The 23,168-nt window shown below is 39.7% G+C and overlaps 1 protein-coding gene across 5 annotated transcripts in view; it reads left to right on the top strand.

The window, feature by feature from the left end:
* The window catches only part of DAB1 (DAB adaptor protein 1), a 1,249,655-nt gene that overhangs the window by 1,079,290 nt on the left and 147,197 nt on the right, over positions 1-23,168 (top strand). For all 5 annotated transcript variants that reach the window (XM_050803918.1, XM_050803884.1, XM_050803904.1 and 2 more), the window contains one exon: positions 20,539-20,678. In XM_050803918.1, coding sequence (XP_050659875.1) covers positions 20,539-20,678 — 140 coding nt within the window. The remainder of the gene's footprint in view (positions 1-20,538; positions 20,679-23,168) is intronic.

Here is a 23,168-nt window from a genome sequence, read left to right as displayed (position 1 = left end):
GCTATTGATGGCATGAACATAGCATAATTGGTTCTCAATTATGATGTTTATTACCACCTACTTGGGCCTTACTGAGTAAATGTGCAGTAGTGATTATTTCCATTTGTTAGGATTCCTTTAAAAGATTTGTTCTGGAGTCCTTAGCATCCCTTAGTCCTCCACTGAAATGCTGCCTGATTCATGCAGCCAGCCCTGACCCATCCATCAGAATGTCTAACTCTTCCTCAGTGCTTCCTTTGCAAATTGGTGGCACCTCCATTTACATTTCATCTTAACCTGTGTTTCTTCCAGTAGACTGGGGACTTTTTAAAGGAGGAAATTTTATCTTACTTATCTCCACAGGGAGACAAGAGAGGTAGAGTGGAAAGCAAACAGATGTGGAAACACACATAGCTGGGGTGAATCCTGGATGAATCACATCTCATTGGCTATGTGAACTCTGGGCAAATTTCTTGATCTCCAAAAGCCTGTTTCCTCCTCTGCATAAATTGAGATCATACTACCTCTTAGGACTGTTGAAATTTGTCTGCGGGCTAAATGAAGACTAATGTGTGTGAACATGTCTATCACTGTATCTGGAACACAGTAGGTGTTTAATGAATGGTAGCCGTAGCTCCTTGCACAATAGCAGTCACATAAAAGCTGCTCACAAAATGTTGACTGAATTAAACTAAATGGGATTTAATACTTATTTCTGTTTTCTATTGATTGCTTTATCCTATTACTGCTCATTATAAAAATTTGTCACATTTTTCTTCCAGGCAATTTTCTACCATGGTTTAAGAAGTATTAAGATTATGTTTATAGACCATATCGAGCTCTTTGGAAGGGAAGTACTTTTTTGAAATTAGCAAGGCTGTGTAGGTATTCATGCTTTTGTTATCTGATCAAAAAAAAAACCTATTTTTTCTTTTGTTTGTGGAAAGGGGACAAAAAGAAGTTGTTTAGGAGATAATTGGCTCTTACATATTAATTAAATGCTAAGCTATGTGGGGGGATGAACTACAGAATGAGGCAATTTGTGATCTGGGGATGAAAGAAGGGGAAAGATCATCCAACTAAAACTTTCTCTTTTTGTGGCTGTATTGCAGGTGGAAAGCTAAGGAGGGAGAATCAGGGGTAAACCAAGAGTCCCTGGGACAGCCAACTGTGGTGTAACCGTCTCCATCCCTTCCCTTCAGCAAGCACACAGTGACTGTCTCCCTCCCACCAGATATACAGAAACTCATGTCTATTATTAGTGAAAGTTTTCTAGTTGCAAGTAACAAATCAACCTGAGTAGACCTGACTCTAATAGGGGGGCATATCATAAGGAAGCAGAGGTGTCTCCCAGAACCCAAGGAAGGGAATGAGTGAGCAGAGCCTCTGCAAAGATGACCCAGGAATTTGGAATCAGCAAGAACCCCAACAGTGCTTTCTCTCTGTGGTCACTTCTTCTTTCAGAACATCCTTTTTCTTTGCCTTTTCATAAGATTGGCTTCCTCTTAGCCAGGCCAATGGCAGGAAAAGATGACCACTCAGAATTCCTCATTTACATGTTACGGTGCTGGTCACTAAGTGAGATTGACTCCTCTCTCTGCTTGAATACCCAATTCCCCAGGAAAGGGCTGTCCCTAATCAACGTAGCTTGGATTAGTGTCACCATCTCCGGGTAAGGTCATGCTGTATAAACATGGTCACTGTGGTTCTATTGCTGGATGGGAGGGTCAGCTGGTGGTTCAATCACTGAGATCTGGAGGGTATCTCAAAAGGTGTCTACCCTTGATGAATGGGACAAGTCCCAGCTCTCATGAAGTCAATATGATAGAAGCAATTTTAAAAATAATAAATCAGTTGAGAAATAAACAAATCCCCAAAATTCTGTGGTGCTTTTATATGGTCATATCTGTGCTAAGAAGCAGCCATAGGTTTTCAGCATTGAAATAGTTCAATCTGAAATTTGGCACTAAATTTAAACTGGAAGAAAAGGAACTCATATTTATAGAGTGTCTATCCACCAGACAGGCCAGGCACTTTCCCATCTCCTCATTTCATTCTCAAACATCAAGGTAGAGCTTGTCTATTCCGTTTGATAAATGAGAAAATGAAGGTTCCAGAGAATATTACTGCCACGGTTACAGTTCCAGGCACTGAAACTTAATCAAGACAGGACCCAAACTGGCAGAGCAGGCATTTGGAAATCGTTCCCTCTGCTCCTGAATCCTGCATACTCTCCACACAACCAGAATTTGACAGGCCTTCAATGGAACATTAAGGCACCAAGTTCTCTTGGCTTTGCCTCCATCACTGACTGGGATGCCTTTGTATTAGTAAGTGACCCTGCCTTCCACTAAGGTGCTCAAGCCAAAACCCAGAGTCACACTTGTTCTTCCCTTTTCCTGTCTCTTCCACAATCTAAACATAATCCCTTTCTGCTCTTCCTCTAGGATATTTTTTGATTCAGCCCATTTCTCATCTAGTGCCATCATCCTTATCTCATCTCTCATCTGGATTATTAGCCCCTGCTTCTACTTCTCCCCTTTCCACAGAGCATTCAGAAAAATCTTTACAAAATGTGAGTGATGCACCTGCATGAGGTACCCCCACCCCCAACACCACAGTGGCTTTCCATTGCACTCAGGACCAAACCTGCCCTCCTTACCTTGCCTTACAAAGCAGCACATGAAGGAGCCCTGCTACCCTCCTGACTTCCACCTCTCACCCTCTTTCCCTTGCTTGCTCTGCTGTGATCATACTAGCTCCTTTGTGTTTTATAAACAGGCCAAACACATTCCCTCCTGGCATGACTGCCCTTTGCTTGTTCACATCTCCTTTCAGATGTCATTTCTACAGAAATGCCTTCATGGACCAGCCTGTCTAAATTAATTGTTCCCCACCCTTTCCCAGTCACTCCTTGTTTCATCAAACTGTTTTATCCCCTTCATAACACGTATCCCTATCTGGAATGATCTTGTTCATTATTTATTTATTTCCTCATTATCTTCCTTCCCCTTTCAGATCAGCAGCTCTAGAAGAGCAGGAGCTTCCTCCCTCTGGTTCATGACTGTGCCCTGGGACCTGGGCCAGTACTTGGCACGTAGTGGGCATCCAGCACATGTTGGTGGAATGAATGAATATTAGGCTGACCATGTTAGAAATCCAGGGAGTCAGGGCTCAGGCCTGTGCCCTTGCATTCATTAGGAACCACTGTCGGTTGGGAGCACTTAGTCACTGTCTCTTCCAGCACATTCTCCTTAAACCCTCTATCACGGAGATTTATCTCTGAGTTGAATCAAATGTAATTTATATTGCAGCCTTCTCAGTAAATAATTGATTTGCCCTCTCTGTTGTCTTCATCACAAATACCTCTTTGTACTCTAAAGAAATAATTTAATCAGTCAATAGTATAACACAGCACTCTTGTTTAGAAGGCAGATGGAAGATAAAACATAAGTCTTGTTCACACCAGAATATACCAAGACCAAAATAATCTCCCTTACAAGAAATACTCTGCAAACAAGTTGCTGGCAGAGATACCCAATTAAATCCCTTAGTTTTTTCCTAATGGAGGTGACCCCGTGGAAGTTGTAGCTGCTACAGAAGAAAGTTTGTGGCCAATTGCAGGTTGCATGTGCAAATAGAAACTCTTGTTCATTTGCGGTTTAATTAACCTCTGTCTAGGTCCAAGAGCAAGCCTTCAAATGCCTAGTGTGAACACGCATTGGGTGAGAACTCTACCTTAGGGGTTCTGCACTGCCTATGACCTCAGACTCACTGAGTAAATCCAATTCTCCTGCTTCTTCCTTCTTTGCAATTGGTCCCTCAGGCTTCCATGGGCAATGTGTCCATAGCTTACGGGGATTCTTTTGTAATCCAAATTATACAAACACTCTTCCTTTGCCCTTCTGTGCTTCTCCCAAAGCAAGACAACCAGAGAGGTAAATTTTGCATTTGTTTTCACACATTTGTCTATTTTGAGCCCACACTTTTCTGGAGCAGAAGAAGGGAGGGGAAGATGATGAAGCAACAACTCTGATAAGCGTGAAAGGCTCCAAGGAGGCATTCTCACAGGGAAAATGCATCTTTTCATTGCCTTTAGGAAGAATCCTCAATATTGTTTTCTTTATTCTGTTTTCATTGGAAACATCTTAACTGTCCAATTATAGGGAACTGCTTAAATAGTGATACATGATAGGATAGGCTATTGCACGGCCAATAGGAATCATATCACAAAAATATCAATATGGGAAAACATATATAATTTACACTGCCAGATGAAAAAAGCAAGACACAGATTTACAGTATGAACATTTTTTTTGAAGAATGGGTGTTTGCATGTGTATGCTCTTAGGGAAAAGCTTGGAAGAGCATACACTCAAATGCAACCATAAATGTACCTGGGTGGTGTTATGAATGGCTTTCCCCTCCTTCTTCTCTTCTGCACTTTCCAAATGTTAAGTCTTGAGCATGTTTGCCTTTGTAATTAGAAAGTTAAAAAATAAAAAGCACTTGTTTGAAAGAAGTGAAATACAAAAAGTTTAAAAATACGTTTGTTATTTTTTATTTGGAAAAAAGGTCATATTCACTCCTCATCAGCTTCTAGGACTTTGTCAGTGCCTGGTGTCTGTTATTATGTGCGTTAGCCAAAGGGAAGCAAGTTGTGAACTTTAGAAAGGCAAATTTCACTGCACTTCTTGGTTCCGGTGGTAGCGAGGCTGCCTTTGGATGGGTGATCACCCTGCTTTGTCTTACAGCCCAGCTGCCCAGGATGGCTGGCAAACACGCGACAGTTTTGCTGGGGGACTTTGAGTTGCCTTGGGCAGGAAAGTTGTAGCTCTGGATGTTCTCTTTTGATTAGGCTTAGCCTCCTGGAATCTGATCAATATTAGTTTACATTATCTGAGCACTCGGTGCTACCTCTGAGCACCACTGCCATCATTTTTGGATTATTGCACGAACTTTCTGGCTCCATATCAAGACTCTTTCAGACTCTCCCTCAAATGCATTGATTTTGTACTGTCTTCGATGGAGTTCCTAGGAAACCAGTGACTGAGACAAAGATTTGCTGTAGGAGGCTACAGCAAATTCCCAATAGGGGAATGTCCTCTGAATCAGCACCGCTGGAGGAGTGAAGATGGTAGGATCTGGCAGAGGGAAGAGTTGAACTGTGATGCAGTTGCAGCAAAGGCCTCAGCTGCTCCCACTATCCCATGGGAGTTGTCCTTCAGGATTGTCTCAAAGTGAGACATGGGGCCTAGATGCTTATACCCAGCCCCATCTAATCTACCAGTTATTGATTGGATGCAGCTACTGGGAGGAGGGATATGATTGCAGGCAGTTCCGACGATCATCCTGCAAGGTAAGCATTATTTCCTCAATTGCAGTGAGATGAAGTGAGTTGTTCTTGACCAGGAAGCTCCTGAATGGCAACACCAGATGAGAACTGAGGTTTCTCCTGGTATCTGTCCTTTCTCATTCATTACCCTGGTCCTCTTCACCTTTGACTGTAGATCCAGCTTTCCTGCTGTATTTCATGAGCATCATTCAGCCTTGCCTTTATCCATGCAGCACCACAACCAAAATAGGACCCTTTGGTTACAAATGACAGAAACACAAATAAATGTCATGACTGTGGATTCAGATCCAGCCTTTCCCTGTCTCATGCAGTCCTATTTCTTACTCAGTCTCAAGCTTCAGATTCTCTTCCTTTCAGCCTTCTTTTCTTTACATGCATTTCTTTTTTAGCACACCTGCCCCTGCCTTTGCTATCTTTGTGAACTTGGGCCAGTCTTTACCTCCTGGAGTCTCAATTTCACCAACTATAAGAAGGGATTAATAATGCATGTCATGCCAGGTGGCTGTGAGGAACAAAAGGACAATGAAAAAGAACTTACATATTCTTTAAAGCCTATTTCGTGCCTTGCAGAGTGGCATCAACATAAAATAAACTATTACATACCGAGTGTAATACTTTACTCTTAATGGCAACACATACTAGTTTTTCTCCTGCTTTGCTTCTTGGCCACCAGGAAAAAGACACAAGCCCACTGATAAGAAAACCTAAGAACCAAAAGTTGTCACACCATCCTTAGGCTATCAGTAAGCAAGTGTGTAAAAATAAAGCTGCAGATTTGAAGTCAGACTAGTCATTCCTTGATTTGCCCAGATGAGCAGGGCAGGCTACGCTCCTCAAGCCTTCATGGGAGGACATCAGAAAGACTCAGCAACAGATGATTATAGCTGTCTTTACCGTCTTAAAACGAAGAGATTTTTCCTTTTTTTTTTTTTTTTTTTTTTTTTTTTGGTCTTGCTGCTTCTACCTTGTATGTGAAGATATGATTGGCCATTTTTCTATGATTCTTGGCTTTCATTGTCTAGAAAAAATGCTGGGAGTCATAGAACTGCTAAGCCTGATGAATAGTACCTGAGACTTTTGGGCCCTGTGACTGAAATTTAAACTTGGTTTTCCAACATTCTAAGACACTACGCATATGTGTGTTGGGGCTGGCAGGCGGGGGGTTGGAAACTCTGGGTACAGAAACAGCAATTTCCCTTCTGATATATATTTATTTATTCAGCAAATATTAAGTACCCATTGTATACCAGTGACTGTTCTTGTTGTATGGGATACACAGAACACAGATTTAAGAAAATGTTAGCCCTCAAGAACTTACAGTCTACCAAGGGGAGATTGTAGGGCCTGGCTTGTTCTTGATTTAATTTTCCATTGCATGTGGGAACCACCACCAGGGATATAAGCATGCCCTTAACTGATTTGGCATGATCATCTCTTTAGTCTTTTCCTCAGAGAAACTAGAGAATGGTGCTTCAAGACACACTGTTAGGAGATAGTCTAAGGGTTTTTGGAGAGACAGGATGTGGCTGATGATCATATTCTGTTATTAAGAATTTATTAATAATGTCCTACAGTTTGAAAATATATTTTCCAAATACAATAAAAGACCCAGGAGGAAGAAAAAAAAACCTGAAATAAATACTAGTAGACCTTTGTCAGAGAAATGCAAAAAGGGCCAACTATCGGAGCAGAAGAATTGGGTTACACATACGGGGCCCTACAAGCATCCTGTCTTATAATTCAGTGGTTCCTGATCTGGTTCTGCCTCAAAATCATTGGCCAAACTTTAAAGTTCAGATTCCTAGGCTCTCAGATGAGAATCTCTGCCTGGTACCATAGCACTTCACTTTCTACAGAAACGTGAAAATGGATTCCAGATGCATTTTATGCAAAGCACTTTTCAGAAGTACCAGATAACATTTTTAAAGAAAATGTGTGCATGAGTCATAGGTTGAATATTATTTTAGCTCTTTAATTAGTTTACCTTTTAGCAATAATGACAGCAGCCATGTTCATAAAAACACATTTTAACAGCCCCCTAAGTGTGTTTTTCCTCTTGTTCTGCTCACTACCCAGCTCGTTAATTACATAAAATCAGCATTCTCTCCTACATAGCCAGCATACATAATTATTTGTCCATTGCAAATCAACACCTGGATAATTGCAAGATAGAATTCAAAGTAAAATAAGTTATCTGTCTGCTGGGCCCTGAAATTCCCCCACAATCTGTTCTTAAATTGGACAACCTAACAGACAATAGGGCTCTTTCCGCAATGGAAAGAATGATGTTTGACAGCCAAGGGGGAAAATAAAACAACCTTTTGAAATTTTCTTATCATCAAGATGGATAGCCTCTGATTCCGATAGATATGCAGAAGGAGGGAGAATCTCTCTGTTTTAATAATTTATAAGGTGATCTCCCTATTGCCTTCGGGAAGGAACATCCTGTTCTTAATTGCACCCTTATTCCCAGGCAACAACAACAAAACAATTCCCAAACAGCTGGGACCATTCCTTCTAATGTAGTACAACTTTGCTATGGTTAGCTTTGGGCCACCGATGCTTAATGTAAAATATATTATTTGGGGAAAAAGAAGGCAGTAAATATTTACTGAATGACTGCCATGTGCCAGGCAGTGTGCTAAGAGCATAACATATATTATTCCTATGGTTCTAGTAACTATTCTAGATAACCACACTGTTTTGCATATGAAGAGCCTAACACTCAGAAACTTTAACTTCCTTATACACAGGAAGTAGCATACCGTGATTTAAATGTGATGCCTTCTGACCTCAAAGGGTTTGGCAGCCATGCCCCCCTTAGCAGTGTGGCCTCGCACCAATGACTTCATTTCCCTGTGCCTCCGTTTCCTCCTTCTCTGAATGTGTTGCAGTTCTTTCCTCCAAGGTTGTTGTGAAGTTTAAACAAAACAATTTATGAGAATGGGACAGGCATGCTCATTTTTCAGGTAGCATTCATTCAGCTTTTCACATCTCCTTCCTGATTCTGGCCTCCCATTATGGATCCTATGTTTTTGTTTCCCCAATATTAACATGTTGAAGCTCTAACTCCCAATGTAATAATATTTGCAGGTGTGGTCTTTGGGAGATAATTAGCTTTAGATGATGTCATGAAAGTTGAGTACTCATGATGGGATTAGTGGCTTTGTAAGAAGAGGAAAGGAGGCCAGGGCTTTCTCTCTCTCTCTCTCTCTCTCTCTCTCAGTGCATGCACAAAGAGATCTTGTGAGAACACAGTGAGACAGTGGCCATCTGCAAGCCAGGAAGGGGGCCCTCACCAAGAGCCAAATCTTCCAGCACTTGATCTTGGACTCCTCAGCCTCCAGAACTATGAGAAATAAATGTCTGTTGTTTAAGCCATGCAGTCTATGGTATTTTATTATAGTGGTCTGCGCTGATAAGGCATCTCCTTAGATGTTTAAGTATCTAATGCACAGAAGTTAATACTCAGCTTGGTATAAGAAATATGTTGGAGCTCACCCCTCCTAGATAGGGAAATATTGTAACTGTCAAAAGTTAAAAGAATTCACAGCCAAAATGACCACATTAGGGGAAAAAAAATACTTATCTTGGCTGTGCTTACTATAATCTATGATGAGTGGGAGAGAGAGAGAACAATCTTGGGTGTGAAATAACTTTTATTTGGCCATTAACGGTCTTTAGAGCGCAGCCTGGAGTGGGAGGCCATTTATGACTCCAGTGGACTCTGTGGGCTCTGCTTCAGTGTCATAAAAAATGCTAATTGCCTTCCTCCTTCACATCCTGACTCCTGACAGAGGCATTTGATTTTGTTGAAGCTTCTGCAAGGTGACTCCCATTCTGGGACCTCAACATTGGCAGTGCCTTCTGCTGCTTCTGCTTCGAGACAGTTACTTAGGGTACTTCCTGACAGAATCTTTGAAGTCTGTGGAAAATGGGGAATTTACTCTGTGCCCAGAAGAACGGGCTGGATTTAAATTCAGAGGAGAGCCATTCCCCTGGTTAGGAGATGATCAGGTTGTGATGAGGTTGAGAAATGCTCTTCTCTAATGGTATAAAGCAAAGCCAATATTAAAATGACTATGGTGTGACATTTACTTTATCCCATTAGGAATTTTATTCCTTGAGGACTAAATGAATCACACTCATGGACTGTATAAAACAAGATCTGTATGGGAGGGGTTTTTAATAACCCCTTAGATGCCTCCCCCAAGTGATCCTGACTCCTGGAGTCCACTACCCACTTTAGCATAAATAAATTAATTAAATCATTTTCAGTTCCCACCCTGATAGAGCTAATGTGTAGAGAAGACAGTTGGAGAAGAGGAACTAGCAAGGGCAAAAGGCATGGAGGTACCTAGCCCATAAGGCTGGAGTTAAGGGTGCTGGGGGCAAGAGGGCACAAATGAGGTAAGAGAATAAGAGGGAGGACAGCCTGTGGCAGCTGGGTGGAAGGAGATGACATTTTTCATTTTTGGTCAGGTAGTGCATGATGAGATGACACTTGGGGTGGATCGTCTTGGAAGCAGTGTGAGGCATGGATTAGAGGGTGAAAGTAGAGGCACATCTACTGCGACTCCTGGAAGCCTCCAGACACTTTTAAGTGATATATTGCACCCCAGCCCTGCCACACATTAAAGACAGCAGCCTACAGAGTTCCCCGTGATCCATTATGAAATTCAAAATGGGTGATTCTTAGGGCATCCAAATTGGAATGGAAGTCAAATTATCATTGTTTGCAGATGATATGATCTTATGTGTGGAAAAACCTAACAACTCCACAAAAAAACTATGAGAACTGATAAACAAGTTCAGTAAAGTTGCAGAGTACAAAATCAACATGCAAAAATCAGTAGCATTTCTATATGCCACTAGTGAACAATCTGAAAAAGAAATAAGGTAATCTAATAAAATGAAATACCTAGGAATTAACCAAAAAAAATGAAAGATCTCTATAATGAAAACTATAAAACACTGATGAAAGAAATTTAAGAGGACACTAAAAATGGAAAAATATTCCATGTTCATGGATTGAAAGAATCAATATTGTTAAAATGTCCATGCTATCCAAAACAGCCTCCAGATTCAATACAATCCCTATCAAAATACCAATAACATTCCTCAGAGAAATATAAAAAAATAAAATCCTAAAATTTATATGGAGCCACAAAAACCCCAGAATATCTAAAGCTATCCTAAGCAGAAAAAAAAAAAAAAAAAAAAAAAAAAAAAAGCCTAGAAGAATCACATTACCTGGCTTCGAATCATACTACAGAGCTATAGTAACCAAAACAGCATGGCACTGCCATAAAAATAGACACATAGACCAATGGAACAGAATAGAGAACCCAGAAACAAATCAACACACCTACAGTGAACTCATTTTCAACAAAGGTGCCAAGAATATACACTTGGGAAAAGACAGTCTCTCTAATAAATGGTGCTGGGAAAACTGGATATCCATATGCAGAGGAATGAAACTAGACCCCTTTTCTTGCCATATATACAGATCAAATCAAAATGGGTAAAGACTTAAATATAAGACCTCAATTGATGAAACTTCTACAAGAAAAACATTGGGAAAAATCTCCAGGAAATGGGTCTGGGCAAAGATTTCTTGGGCAATACAGCACAAGCACAGGCAATGAAAGCAAAAATGGACAAATGGGATCACATCAAGCTAAAAAGCTTCTGCACAGCAAAGGAAACAATCAACAAAGTGAAGACACAATCCATAGAATGAGAGAAGATATTTGCAAACTACTCACCTGACAAGGGATTAAATACAAGTATAAGGAGCTCAAACAACTCTATAGGAAAAAATCTAGTAAGCTGATCAAAAATTGGACAAAGATTTGAATAGACATTTCTCAAAAGAAGACATTAAAATGGCAAACAGGCATATGAAAAGGTGCTCAATGTCATTGATCATCAGAGAAATGAAAATCAAAACTACAATGAAATATCAACTCACCCCAGTTAAAATAGCTTATATCCAAAAGACAGGCAATAAGAAATGCTGACAAAGATGTGGAAAAAAGGAAACCCTTGTACACTGTTGGTGAGAATGTAAATTAGTCCAACCACTGTGGAGAACAGTTTGGAGGTTCCTCAAAAAACGCCAAATAGAGCTACCATATGATCCAGCAATCCCGCTGCTGGGTATATACCCAAAAGAAAGGAAATCAGTATATCAAAGAGATATCTGCACTCTCATATTTGTTGCAGCACTGTTCACAATAACTAATATTTGTAAGCAACCTTATTTGTTGTCCATCAACACATGAATGGATAAAGAAAATGTTACATTTACATAATGGAGTACTATTCCGTCATAAAAAAGGATGAGACTCTTGTCATTTGCAACAACATGGATGGAACTGGAGATCATTAGGTTAAGTGAAATAAGCCAGGCACAGAAAGACAAACATTGCATGTTCTCACTTATTTGTGGGATCTAAAAATCAAAACAACAATTGAATTCATAGAGCTGGAGTAGAAGGATGGTTACTAGAGGCTGGGAAGGGTAATGAGGGGCTGCAGTGGGGATGGTTAATACTACAAAAAATAGAATAAGATCTACTATTTGATAGCACAACAAGGTGACTATAGTCAATAATAATGTAATCATACATTTTAAAATAACTGAAAGAGCATAATTGGATTGTTTGTAACACAAAGGATAAATGCTTGAAAGGATAGATACACCATTCTCCATGATGTGATTAGTATGCATTGCATGCTTGTATCAAGACATGTCGTGTACCCATACATACATACATCTACTATGTACCCACAAAAATTTAAAGAAAAAGAACAAAATGGATGATTCTTAGAAACCCAAATGTCTGATTATGATTGGTAGTTTGCTGCGACTCCCTGAGGATTTTTCAAGTTGTTATTTCTCATTCAGAGAGGTGTGCAAAAAATCTTTGTGAGATGCAGGTCCTCCCCAGGTTATGCAAGATAATCTGCTGGCACATTAGAAAAATATAAGATGTCTGTTTATGTTTGATTTTAATCCAAAAAGTTCTAAGAAAAAGTAAGCTTTAATAATAATATATGGGCCTGGGTGTGGTGGCTCATGCCTGTCATCCCAGCAGTCAGGGAGGCCGAGGCAGGCTGATCACTTGAAGCCAAGAGTTGGAGACCAGCTGGCCAACATGGTGAAACACCGTGTCCACTAAAAATACAAAAATTAGCCAGGTGTGGTGGTGCACACCTGTAATCCCAGTGATTCGGGAGGCCGAGGCATGAGAATCGCTCGAACCCGGGAAGCAGAGATTGCAGTGAGCTAAGATCACACCACTGCATGTCAGTCTGGGTGACAGAGTGAGACTCTGTCTCAAAATAGTAATAATATATAGATTATCAGTAGTACATGTATGTAATTTTTACAGAAATATATCTATCTTAGAGTTGTGGGCTCAAAAATGTTTCACTCATAGTGGTATGTGATTATAAAACTGGAGACCTACATTCTGTGGATTTATGAAGACTTGGGTTCAAATCCTAGCTTTAGCACTTACCAACTCAGTTCTGTTCCTAGATTTAACATATGTAGACAATCACCACATAATATTGCTATAACAATAAACTGATATATCCAATGTACATCATACAGTTATAAATATTAGTTATAAATATATTAGTTATAAATATATTAACTAGTCATAAATATCATTGTATACAATTATCACTGAGAGACTTTCAAAACGATCTTTTCCCTATGAACATTCATTGAGCGCCTGGGGAGATTGAACCTCAAGGGCAAGTGACATCACATAGGTGAAGGTACAGTAACAGAGACTACATCTGAATCCAGGCCTCTTTCCTTCCTTCTTTCCGGCCAGTTACTGCTTTTCTTTCAGGGGGCTTGGTTTCCAGGCAACTCTATGATGCTGTGTAACCCCCATATCTCCCTCCTTTGGAATTCGAATCAGTGCTATATTGAAAATTCAATTACTTGAAGAGCCTTGGATTGAGATCCCAGATAAAGCATTCCCTCTTAGTTGTTGGCAATTAGTTTGTTTATGAAACCAAGTGAAGCAGGTGTATCAGAGCAGAAATCTTCAAACGTTCAGTGCAGGATTGCTTTCCTCTGAGCCAAGTAGGAAAGTGTTAAGGAGGTGGTGCACCCTCTCCTACCGCACTGGCACTCCTGACCTGCCAGAGGCACACTCACCCAAACAGCCACAAATGATACCGAGTAGTATTTCTCACACTTAAGGAGATCCGTTCTAAACATTGAAAAAGATGCCCGGCGCGGTGGCTCACGCCTGTAATGCCAGCGCTTTGGGAGGCCGAGGCAGGCGGATCACTTGAGGTCAGGAGTTCGAGACCAGCCTGGCCAACATGGTGAAACCTCATCTCTACCAAAGATCCAAAAATTAGCCAGGCATGGTGGCAAGCACCTATAACCCCAGCTACTTGGGAGGCTGAGGCAGGAGAATCGCTTGAACCTAGGAGGTGGAGGTTGCAGTGAGCAGAGATCACGCTACTGCACTCCAGCCTGGGTGGCAGAGCGAGACTCAAAAATAAATAAGTAAATAAATAATAAACATTAGAAAAGAAATTTTCAGGTTTTTAAGAAACCAGAGTTGAAGTCTATGAAAGTATCTTTGAAATATATTATTACTAATACCTTTTTTTTCTTCACAACTGGTAAAAAACCCCAAATTGAAACTTTGGAAAGTTTTATTCTGAGGACCCCAGTCTAAGAAATATCATCTTACAAGGGATTCTCTACATAAGCAAATTGCTGTTCTCTAGTGATCTTTGAGGATTACTTATATCTGAATCAACTCCATCTACTTGGTCCCTCCCACTGGGGCAGAATCTCACTGGAAGGGATTTAGGAATCTGTTGTTGCTGTTGCGGTTTTTACAGGGGATTCTTCATTACACTTAACTTAGAAAATTACAGCAAAACTCCATTGACTTCCCACTAGGATGTAAGTTCCCTGAGTACAGGGATATTTATATGTTTTGTTCCCTGCAGTATCTGGAGGACCTTAGAACACATATACAGTAGACACTCAATAAATATCAAATAAAGGAATGAATGAATCAGTTAATTGCAGCCTTATACTTCCCTACATGTTGCTATAATGTTCTTTTTAATCTAATCATCACAACAAGCGTGGATCATGAATAGCTCCTGTGGTCTAAAGAACAATGTTCAAAGGCTTTAACTTGGCTTCTAAGATGCTTCATGGTTTGGCTGCCCTTTGAGTGCATCACTCTAGCCATGCCCTCTAGTCCTGTGCTCTGCAAGCACAATTCATTGGCCCCAGCTCACCCCAGACCCATCTAATCAAAATCTGCGAGGTGGTGGTTTTTTTTTTTTCTTTTGAGACACAATTTTCTTATGTTGCCCAGGCTGGTTTCAAACTGCTGGGCTCAAACAATCCTCCCTCCTTGGCCTCTCAAAGTACTGGGATTGCAGGTGCGATCCACCACTCTGGGCTCTGGGGTGGTATTTTTTAAAAATTCCCAAGGTGATTCCAGAAGGTAATTAGGATTGCTAAATAGTCTAAGCAAACTACTAACTGTTCTCCAAATATCCTTGTACTTTTTGTTTATCTGGAAATCTTCTCACCTTCTTCCCTACCTCTTGAACCCCTGCTTTTTCACAAGGACTTACTCAAATGCCATCTCTCCTCTGTAGCTCTTCTTAATCATCTCCCTACCAAATACAGTTTCTCCACCCCTTAGGAAAACACATTGCTTAACAGAATATGACCAGAGCTGTGAGTGTCATATAGTGCTAAGGGGTGGAGAAATTATATATGATGCCTTTTGAAATGTGGCTTCCTCTTGGCAGGAGAGAGGACACTTTTTGCTCACCCATGTACCACTGGAAGCTAGCAAAGTGCCTAGCATGAAGAACACTAAGGCAGGACAGTATACAAATGACGATCATATAATTAGGGTAACCACACAGTCTGTTAACCAAACTGGAATACTTTTGAGAGTAATGAGGGATGCTGGTAACAACAGTGTCAGTACAAAAGTTTCTGGGACTGTGGCAGACAAACTGAAAGTATGATCACCCAAATAACAATGACCAACGTTGATTAAGCTCTTACTGTTTGCCAGTCACTCACTGTCTTGTGCGTTATTTGTCATTTCTTTAATACTGGGAGAACCCGTTAGTGTCTATACTGAACTGATAAGGACACTGTGGCAGACATGTGAAGGAACTTACCAACGATTATACAACTAAGGAGGTAGATGGGAGAGCTGGGACTTGAACTCAGGTCCTCTGAATCCAGAGCTCATGTTCTAGACCATTAAGGCCTATTGCCTCTCAGTGGGAGAACTCAAGCCTTGGAGTAGGACAGGATGAGATTCTGTTCCAAGCTCAACTTGAAGTAACTTTAGTTACCTCTTGGGCTCCAGTTTCTTCATCCATAAAATAATAACGATGGTGGTTTTCAGTAACCTTGGAAGATTAAATGATACAAGGCATGAGAAGGGCATGTGTACTTGTGAACTACTTGTCTTTAAGAGTAAGACATCTGCCAGTTTATCCATAAGACATCAACTCCAGTAGCTGTGACACAAATAAAAGAGGCTAAATTCTGTAACAGAACACAGAGGTAGGTCACAGGAAGCCCCATAGTCTAATGGTTAAGACCATGAAATTTTACACAAGACCTAGGTTCAGACAGAGGCTCTGGGATTTGAATAGATATTTCTCCAAAGAAGATATGCAAATGAACAATAAACACATGAAAAGATGCTCAACATCATTACTCCTTAGGGAAATGCAAATCAAAGCTGCAGTGAAATATCACTTAACACCTACTAGGATGGTTAAAGTAAAAGAGACAGACAATAACAGATGTTGAGAAGAACATCTGGTAAAGAAACTGGAACTTTATATTTTGCTAGGAGGGTTGTAAAATGGTGCAGACACTTTGGAAAAACAATTTGACAGTTCTCCAAAAAGTTAAACATAGAGTTACCATATGATGCAACAATTCCTTTCTTAGGAATAATTTTAAGAGAATTGAATACAGACAGCCACACAAAAACTTGTACACAAATGTTCATAGAAGCATTATTCATAATAGCTAAAGAATGGAAACAACCCAAAGGTGTATGAGCTAATGTGGTATAACCACACAATTGAATAATATTCAGCAAAAAAAGCATTACTGATACATGCTATAACATGGATGAATCTTGAGAACATGCTGCTAAGTAAAAGAAGTCAAACCAAAAAACATTGTACATTATAAGATAACAACTATATAAAATGTCCAGAATAGGCAAATCTATAAAGACAGGAAGAGATTAGTGGTTGCTTCGCACCAGAGGGAATGGGAAGATAGGGAGTGACAGCTAATGGGTACGGGGCTTCTTTTTGGGATGACAAAAATGTTCTAAAATTAGATAGCGGTGATGGTTATACAATTCTGTGACTACACTAAAACCACTGGATTGTATACTTTGAAATGGTGAATTGTACGGTATGTAAGTTATATCTCAATATAACTGTTATTTAAACATTCAAGTTATGCTGTGGACTTTGGGTGTTCGTGTTGTCTTCTGTAAAAGAGGACTCATTGTGGAGCCTAACTCAAGAGCAAATGAGAAGATTACATGAGAAATTGCACATGAAACCCTTGGCACAGTAACTGTACTAAAAACTCAATAACAGTGACCATATGGGTGATTTTCCTTAAACGTGTGGTCTTTCTCTTGTCCAGCTTGAAACAGAGGGTCAGTGCTGTTTTCAGCAACCTAGGCTGGGATTCATGGTGACCTAAAATGCATGAAGATTGATCCTATTCCTAACACCTTCATATTGTATGTGCCTCAGATAGAATTAAAGCCTTATGGCTCTGATATCTGTTATTTATTTCTGAACTAATATAACTGAGACCTTGCTCAAGATGTGCTCATGAAAAATTACCCTTTTAATGGTGAAGCATTTAATGAGAAACTGGATTATCTACTGCATAAGTGCCCTTCATACAAATTAGCTTGGCCCTAGGTCCTAATCTAAATTGGGCTCCCTACTTTCCTCTAAATGGCCTAATATTTTCTTATTAATCTCTGCCCTTGTTCACCTGCTATGGTTCTGCCGTCTCTTATGAATCTTCTTTCTCGGCAGAGTTCTGTGCCCTGACAAATGTTTCTTAAGGCTGTCTTTGTATCTGACTCATAGACATTTTCTTAGAGATGACTGATGACTGGAATCTGTTCCATTTTCAAGCTGTCTCTCCATCCTTCCATGGAGTTTTAATGCTGCCAATGTATTGACTACCATCAGATTTGGGCCAGGTGAGTTTGGGTACAAGATAAAGATGGGGCTTTATAAGAAAGTTGAGTAGAAAAGAAGCAATTGATCACGGTGGTTAGGCAAACAGACTTGAAAACACAGAACACAAGCAAACCACAAACATGGGCTTTCACATGAGACAAATCTAGGTTCAGGTTCTACTCAGTAAGCTTGGACAAGTTACATGGCCTCTAACACTTTAAATGTAGAGCCTCATCTATGAAACCTGAATAATTGTACCTACCTCTACAATTACTTTCTGGACTTAACAGGTTGATGCATATAATATACTTTGTGATGAATGCTACTTGGCATTGTTATTACAATTAAAGTTTGGGGAAGTCTCCGTGGTGAAAGAGATGTTATTATGCACTGAAATAGTATCATATGTTGAAGAAGAGAGATGTTTAGCTATGATATAAGGTGTATTATGGCAAATGTCCCATTGTTCTTAGCTCTAGTCTCTGACATCTGCTCTTACAGAATGCTGAGACCTAATTATTATACTGATTATAGTTGCTGACTAATCATCCATGTGTTATATTTGCTTTATGGAATATTACTCGAAGGCTTTAATATACAAGGAGTCAGCAGGGCTGTCGTGGGAAAAAAAGAAAAAAATCTGGGAGTCAGGACCATAGGTCCAGGCCTGGCTGGACAGACATTCCTTCTCTCTGCCTCCCACCCCCCCAGGATTGTGTCTTCTTCTTGCTTCTTTTACTGGGTTTATAATAGTGGTGATACTCACGCTTATAATCACAGCACTTTGGGAGGCCAAGATGGTGGATTGCTTGAGTCTAGAAGTCCGAGACTAGGCAACATAGCAAAACCCCGTCTCTACAAAAAAATAGCCAAGTATGACAGTGCGTGTCTGTTGTCCCAGCTACTTGGGAGGCTGAAGTAGGAGAGTTGCCCGAGCCTGGGAGGTGGTGGCTGCTGTGAGCTGTGATCGCACCACTGTACTCCAGCCTGGGTGATGAAGTGAGACAGTTTCCAAAAAAAAAATAGTGGTGACAGCTACCATTTGTAGAAAACTTACCATGTAAATACATGCTTCACACATACTATCTCATTGAAGTTACTGTTCATGCTAATGCTGTAAGGTAGATACTTTATTGTCATCCAACACTTTTTTTTGTTTGTTTTTTGAAATGGAGTCTGGCTCTGTCGCCCAGGCTGGAGTGCAGTGGTGCGATCTTGGCTCACTGCAAGCTCTGCCTCCTGGGTTCACACCATTCTCCTGCCTCAGCCTCCAGAGTAGCTGGGACTACAGGCGCCCACCACCACGCCCGGCTAATTTTTGTATTTTTAGTAGAGACGGGGTTTCACCGTGTTAGCCAGGATGGTCTTTATCTCCTGACCTCATGATCCGCCCGCCTCGGCCTCCCAAAGTGCTGGGATTACAGGCGTGAGCCACTGAGCCCGGCCCATCCAACACTTTTAAAAAGGGAGGCTCAGACAGTTTAGTTGACTTTTGAGAGGGACCCATGATTGGAAACGAGGATGTCTGATTCTAAAGCTTGAACCTTCTTACACACCTAGCGTAATGCAGATACATTTGTATTTGCAGCCACCAAAAACTTAAGCTTCTAAGGGCACAGGCGTTGTCTCATTCATCTGTTGACAATGAATAGTAGCACTGATACAGAGGAGATGCTCGGTAAGGGATGAATGTATAAATGAATGAAATGAAAGTTGTATTTTGTCATTAGAAATGTACTATATGATGCTTAGTGATTGCTGTTGTGTTTTTCCATTTTAAGCATGTCTTCTGATAATTATCAACCCCACAAGATAGAAAGGCCTTAGTTTGCACATCTATAGATAGAGAGAAATAGGCTGAATTATCTCTAATGTCCTCAGCTCTGTGTTTCTGACAGAATGAGGTAAGCATGATGAAGGAGAAATCAAGAATTGAAGTTAATGATATTACAGGAGATGAATAGCAGACAGATAGGACACTCCGGGTTTTAAGAACCAACTGTACAGTGTCCAGACCTCTGACTAGTCAAAGTATGATGAGGTTAGTGATGGGTTTGAGTTCTTATGTATTCATCTTATTTGAGACTATGTTTACTTGGGCAAACTACCTAAACTCTGTGATCTTCAACTTCATCATCTGGAAAATGGAACTGGTTTGCTTGTGAAGAGTGGGGATAACGTTTATAGAACATCTGGTATGGAGCGCTTCCTCAGTTCAGAGTTAACTTTATTGTCCTCACTTCATGTAGATATGCTTGAGCTCCTGGTTGATGTGTCTTAGCAAAATATTATCTTAATAATTATTGAGAGAGCCTGTTGGAAGGGGCAGACACACAATAGCACGTAGCATGGAAGCCTATTTCCCCGCACACATGACTTACCAGAAGAGATGGCATAAAACCATTTTTTGATAATTGTCCTCAGGTCATTACTCCGGAGTTTCACTGTAAAACAGCTTGTGGAATTGGGTGGGAAGAGGGTCTTGGACCCTGGCCAAGCTATTATTGAATGTTGGCAATGCCAGAGACTCGGTGCTAATATTATTCTAACAACAATTTCAGACATGAACTCTTAGTGGGTGAATATTATCATTTGTTGAATATCTTTTGTTTATCAAACCCTGAATTACATGCTTCACACATGTTATCTGATTTATCATAATACCCTGTTGGGGTGGTTATTTTTAACTTATTTTTCCCTACCCGAGAAAACTGAGTCTCAGAAAGGAAAAGTAATTTGTCTCAGGACTTAAATGGATGGAGTCAGAATGTGCATCTAGGGATACTACTATTCTTTTCTCCTGGGTCCAGTGATTTGACTTTCTGGGAATGTATATGAAACCAGACAGCGGATCTTGGAATTGTGGATACTCAAAGCCACTGGGGTCTACACAACTACATATTTGAATCTGCTTTTTCTCTTTTTAGGTCAGGATCGCAGTGAAGCCACTTTGATAAAGAGGTTTAAAGGTGAAGGGGTCCGGTACAAAGCCAAATTGATCGGGATTGATGAAGTTTCCGCAGCTCGGGGAGACAAGTTATGTCAGGATTCCATGATGAAACTGAAGGTGCTATGCAAACGTTTTCTTTTAAATACTTTGTGTTTAATGTGAATGAGGAAAAGAAATGATTACCATCATAATTGTAAATAACTTTATTCATTTATTGGTAAATTACTTGGCTTACTGTTGAATCACCATATTTTTTCACTGGGAAGAGATTTCAGTCATTCAGCAAATGTTTATTGAGCACCTACTATGTGGAAATATTTTGGTAGGCCCAGTTTTACAATTTTTGAGTGTATCACATTTTATTCCATTTTATTTTCATTTTGCAACTCCTGAAAAAATAAAATTACAAAATTATCACATTTTTTATCCCCCACATTTTATGAATTTTGCCACCTTTTTATTTTTGAATAAATAATATGTATTTTTGCCATATGGTAAGAGATGTTAAGATAAAAGTTGATTTTATTCATTCTTATCATCTCTACTAATGTACCCCAAACACTTTAAAATAATATCCTTAAAGTAAAATGTAATTATATTTTGGGATTTGGAGATATCATGAAGAGATTTCTGATTTTAAATGTTATAAAGAAGCCTTTTCTCTGAGGAATCGAAGAAAGAAATTAGAATTTTTTTTTTCTTTTTTTTTTTGAGAAGGAATCTCGCTCTGTCACCTAGGCTGACGTGCAGTGGTGCAATCTCAGCTCACTGCAACCTCCGCCCCCCGGGTTCAAGCGATTCTCCTGCCTCAACCTCCTGAGTAGCTGGGATTACAGGCGTACACTACTAGGCCTGGCTAATTTTTGTGTTTTTAGTAGAGATGGGATTTCACCGTGTTGGTCAGGCTGGTCTCGAACTCCTGACCTCGTGATCCATCTACCTCGGCCTCCCAAAGTGCTGGGATTACAGACGTGAGCCACTGCGCCCAGCCAGAAATTAGAAATTTTTTAAATATACAAAATAAATTATTAAATTTTATTAAACAGCCTTAAGAGTATACAAAAATAACAGTTTTCTCAGATTCTGATGTCCATATATTGTTTCTTTTAAAAAAGTTATAAAACATTGAAAAAATAAATGATTTAGCAAGAAGTCTACAAATATCATATGTATTTCAAACATATATAATTTATTTTTCTGATTACAGAGTTCACTTATGTGCATTATGAAATATTTTGAAAATACAGAAAAATATAAGGAAGAAAACTGAAATAATCCACAATCCCACAAAGCCAATCAGTGTCAACATTTTTGTGTATAATTTGCAAGTTCTTTTTGTGGTTTTTCATATATAATATATGAATTATACACATATATGTAATAAAATTGGAATTATAATTTATACAGTTTCCTGTCCTAGGACTCTTTCTCCTTCATCTAATAATATATATGAGCATATATACATATATATATCTTCAAATAGCCCATGAAGATATAACTTTGTCAATGAAATATTTTCAAATGTAAAAGGAAGAAAAGAAAAAAAAGCTTGTTAGGTGTGTAAAAGTATTAAAACCTGTAAAATGCATAAATGTAAAATGTGATCAAATCTGCATCACCTTTACTTTCATAGATGCTGAGTAAATCACAGTTATTATTTTTGTTTATGCTATACAAATTTTTTAGTAGGTTAGCATACATATCAGATGCTAAGTTTCCCTATAGTATGGCTCTAAGAATCATGAGTTTTTAAACTCTTAATTTTCTACACTGGATATTCATTTATATATCTTCTTTTTATTTGTTAAGCTGTTATATAAACAAACTTTATTTTAATAGTTATGTATTTACTATAAAGTATACTAGAAAAAGGCATAAAAGACATCAAAACAATGATTTTGCAATCACCTTGGAATAAGTTAATGCATCTTTTTTTTTTCAATAATTAAGCAATTTTATACAATTTTACGGTAGTCCGATGATGAGTTTTCTTCTCCCAGGCTCAGAGCTGAGTGATTAATAGACAAGAGTTGGACAGGAAGAATTCCAAACTCCATCTTTCTGCCTGATAAATCCTGGCCTGGAGGATGTGACTTAGATACACAGTCACAGTGAGCATCCTTGAATGAGATGAGCTATTCCACTTGGTTTGCAGGGGTGTTGGACAACTGCAGATCCCCCTGTTCTCCCACCCCCTGCCCTTGCCCAGAGTAGGACCCGTGACTCGTGCATAAGATCAGATGAGAATGCAATCTGTCTATCCTCAGCAAATTACAAAGAGAGCCCCAGAAGAGATTGATTTTTGTATGTTTAGCCGCTGCTTCAAACTCTCCAATCAGATAGAGCCACACCTTCCATCCCAAGGGTCCCCTAGTCAAAGATGAGGATAAGGGCCAAGATCTTGATTATTGCTGAAGTCCCTCCTCAGTGAATATGAAGTCTGGCAAATGGAGATTTACTCTAACAAATCTTAATTAAAAGGCATGAAGAAAATGCAGAGATCTTGTTCTCATCCAGAGCCACAAGTCTGCTGAGGAGGAGAAAGGATCTCATGCTCCCAGCATCTGGGAGATGACCATTCACCAGGTTCAGTCACAGAGCACATCA

Source organism: Macaca thibetana, chromosome 1, assembly GCF_024542745.1.
Source record: "Macaca thibetana thibetana isolate TM-01 chromosome 1, ASM2454274v1, whole genome shotgun sequence".
NCBI classification, from domain to species: domain Eukaryota; kingdom Metazoa; phylum Chordata; class Mammalia; order Primates; family Cercopithecidae; genus Macaca; species Macaca thibetana.
Note: the sequence above shows the minus strand (reverse complement) of the source record. Positions and strands in the feature narration are given on the sequence as shown.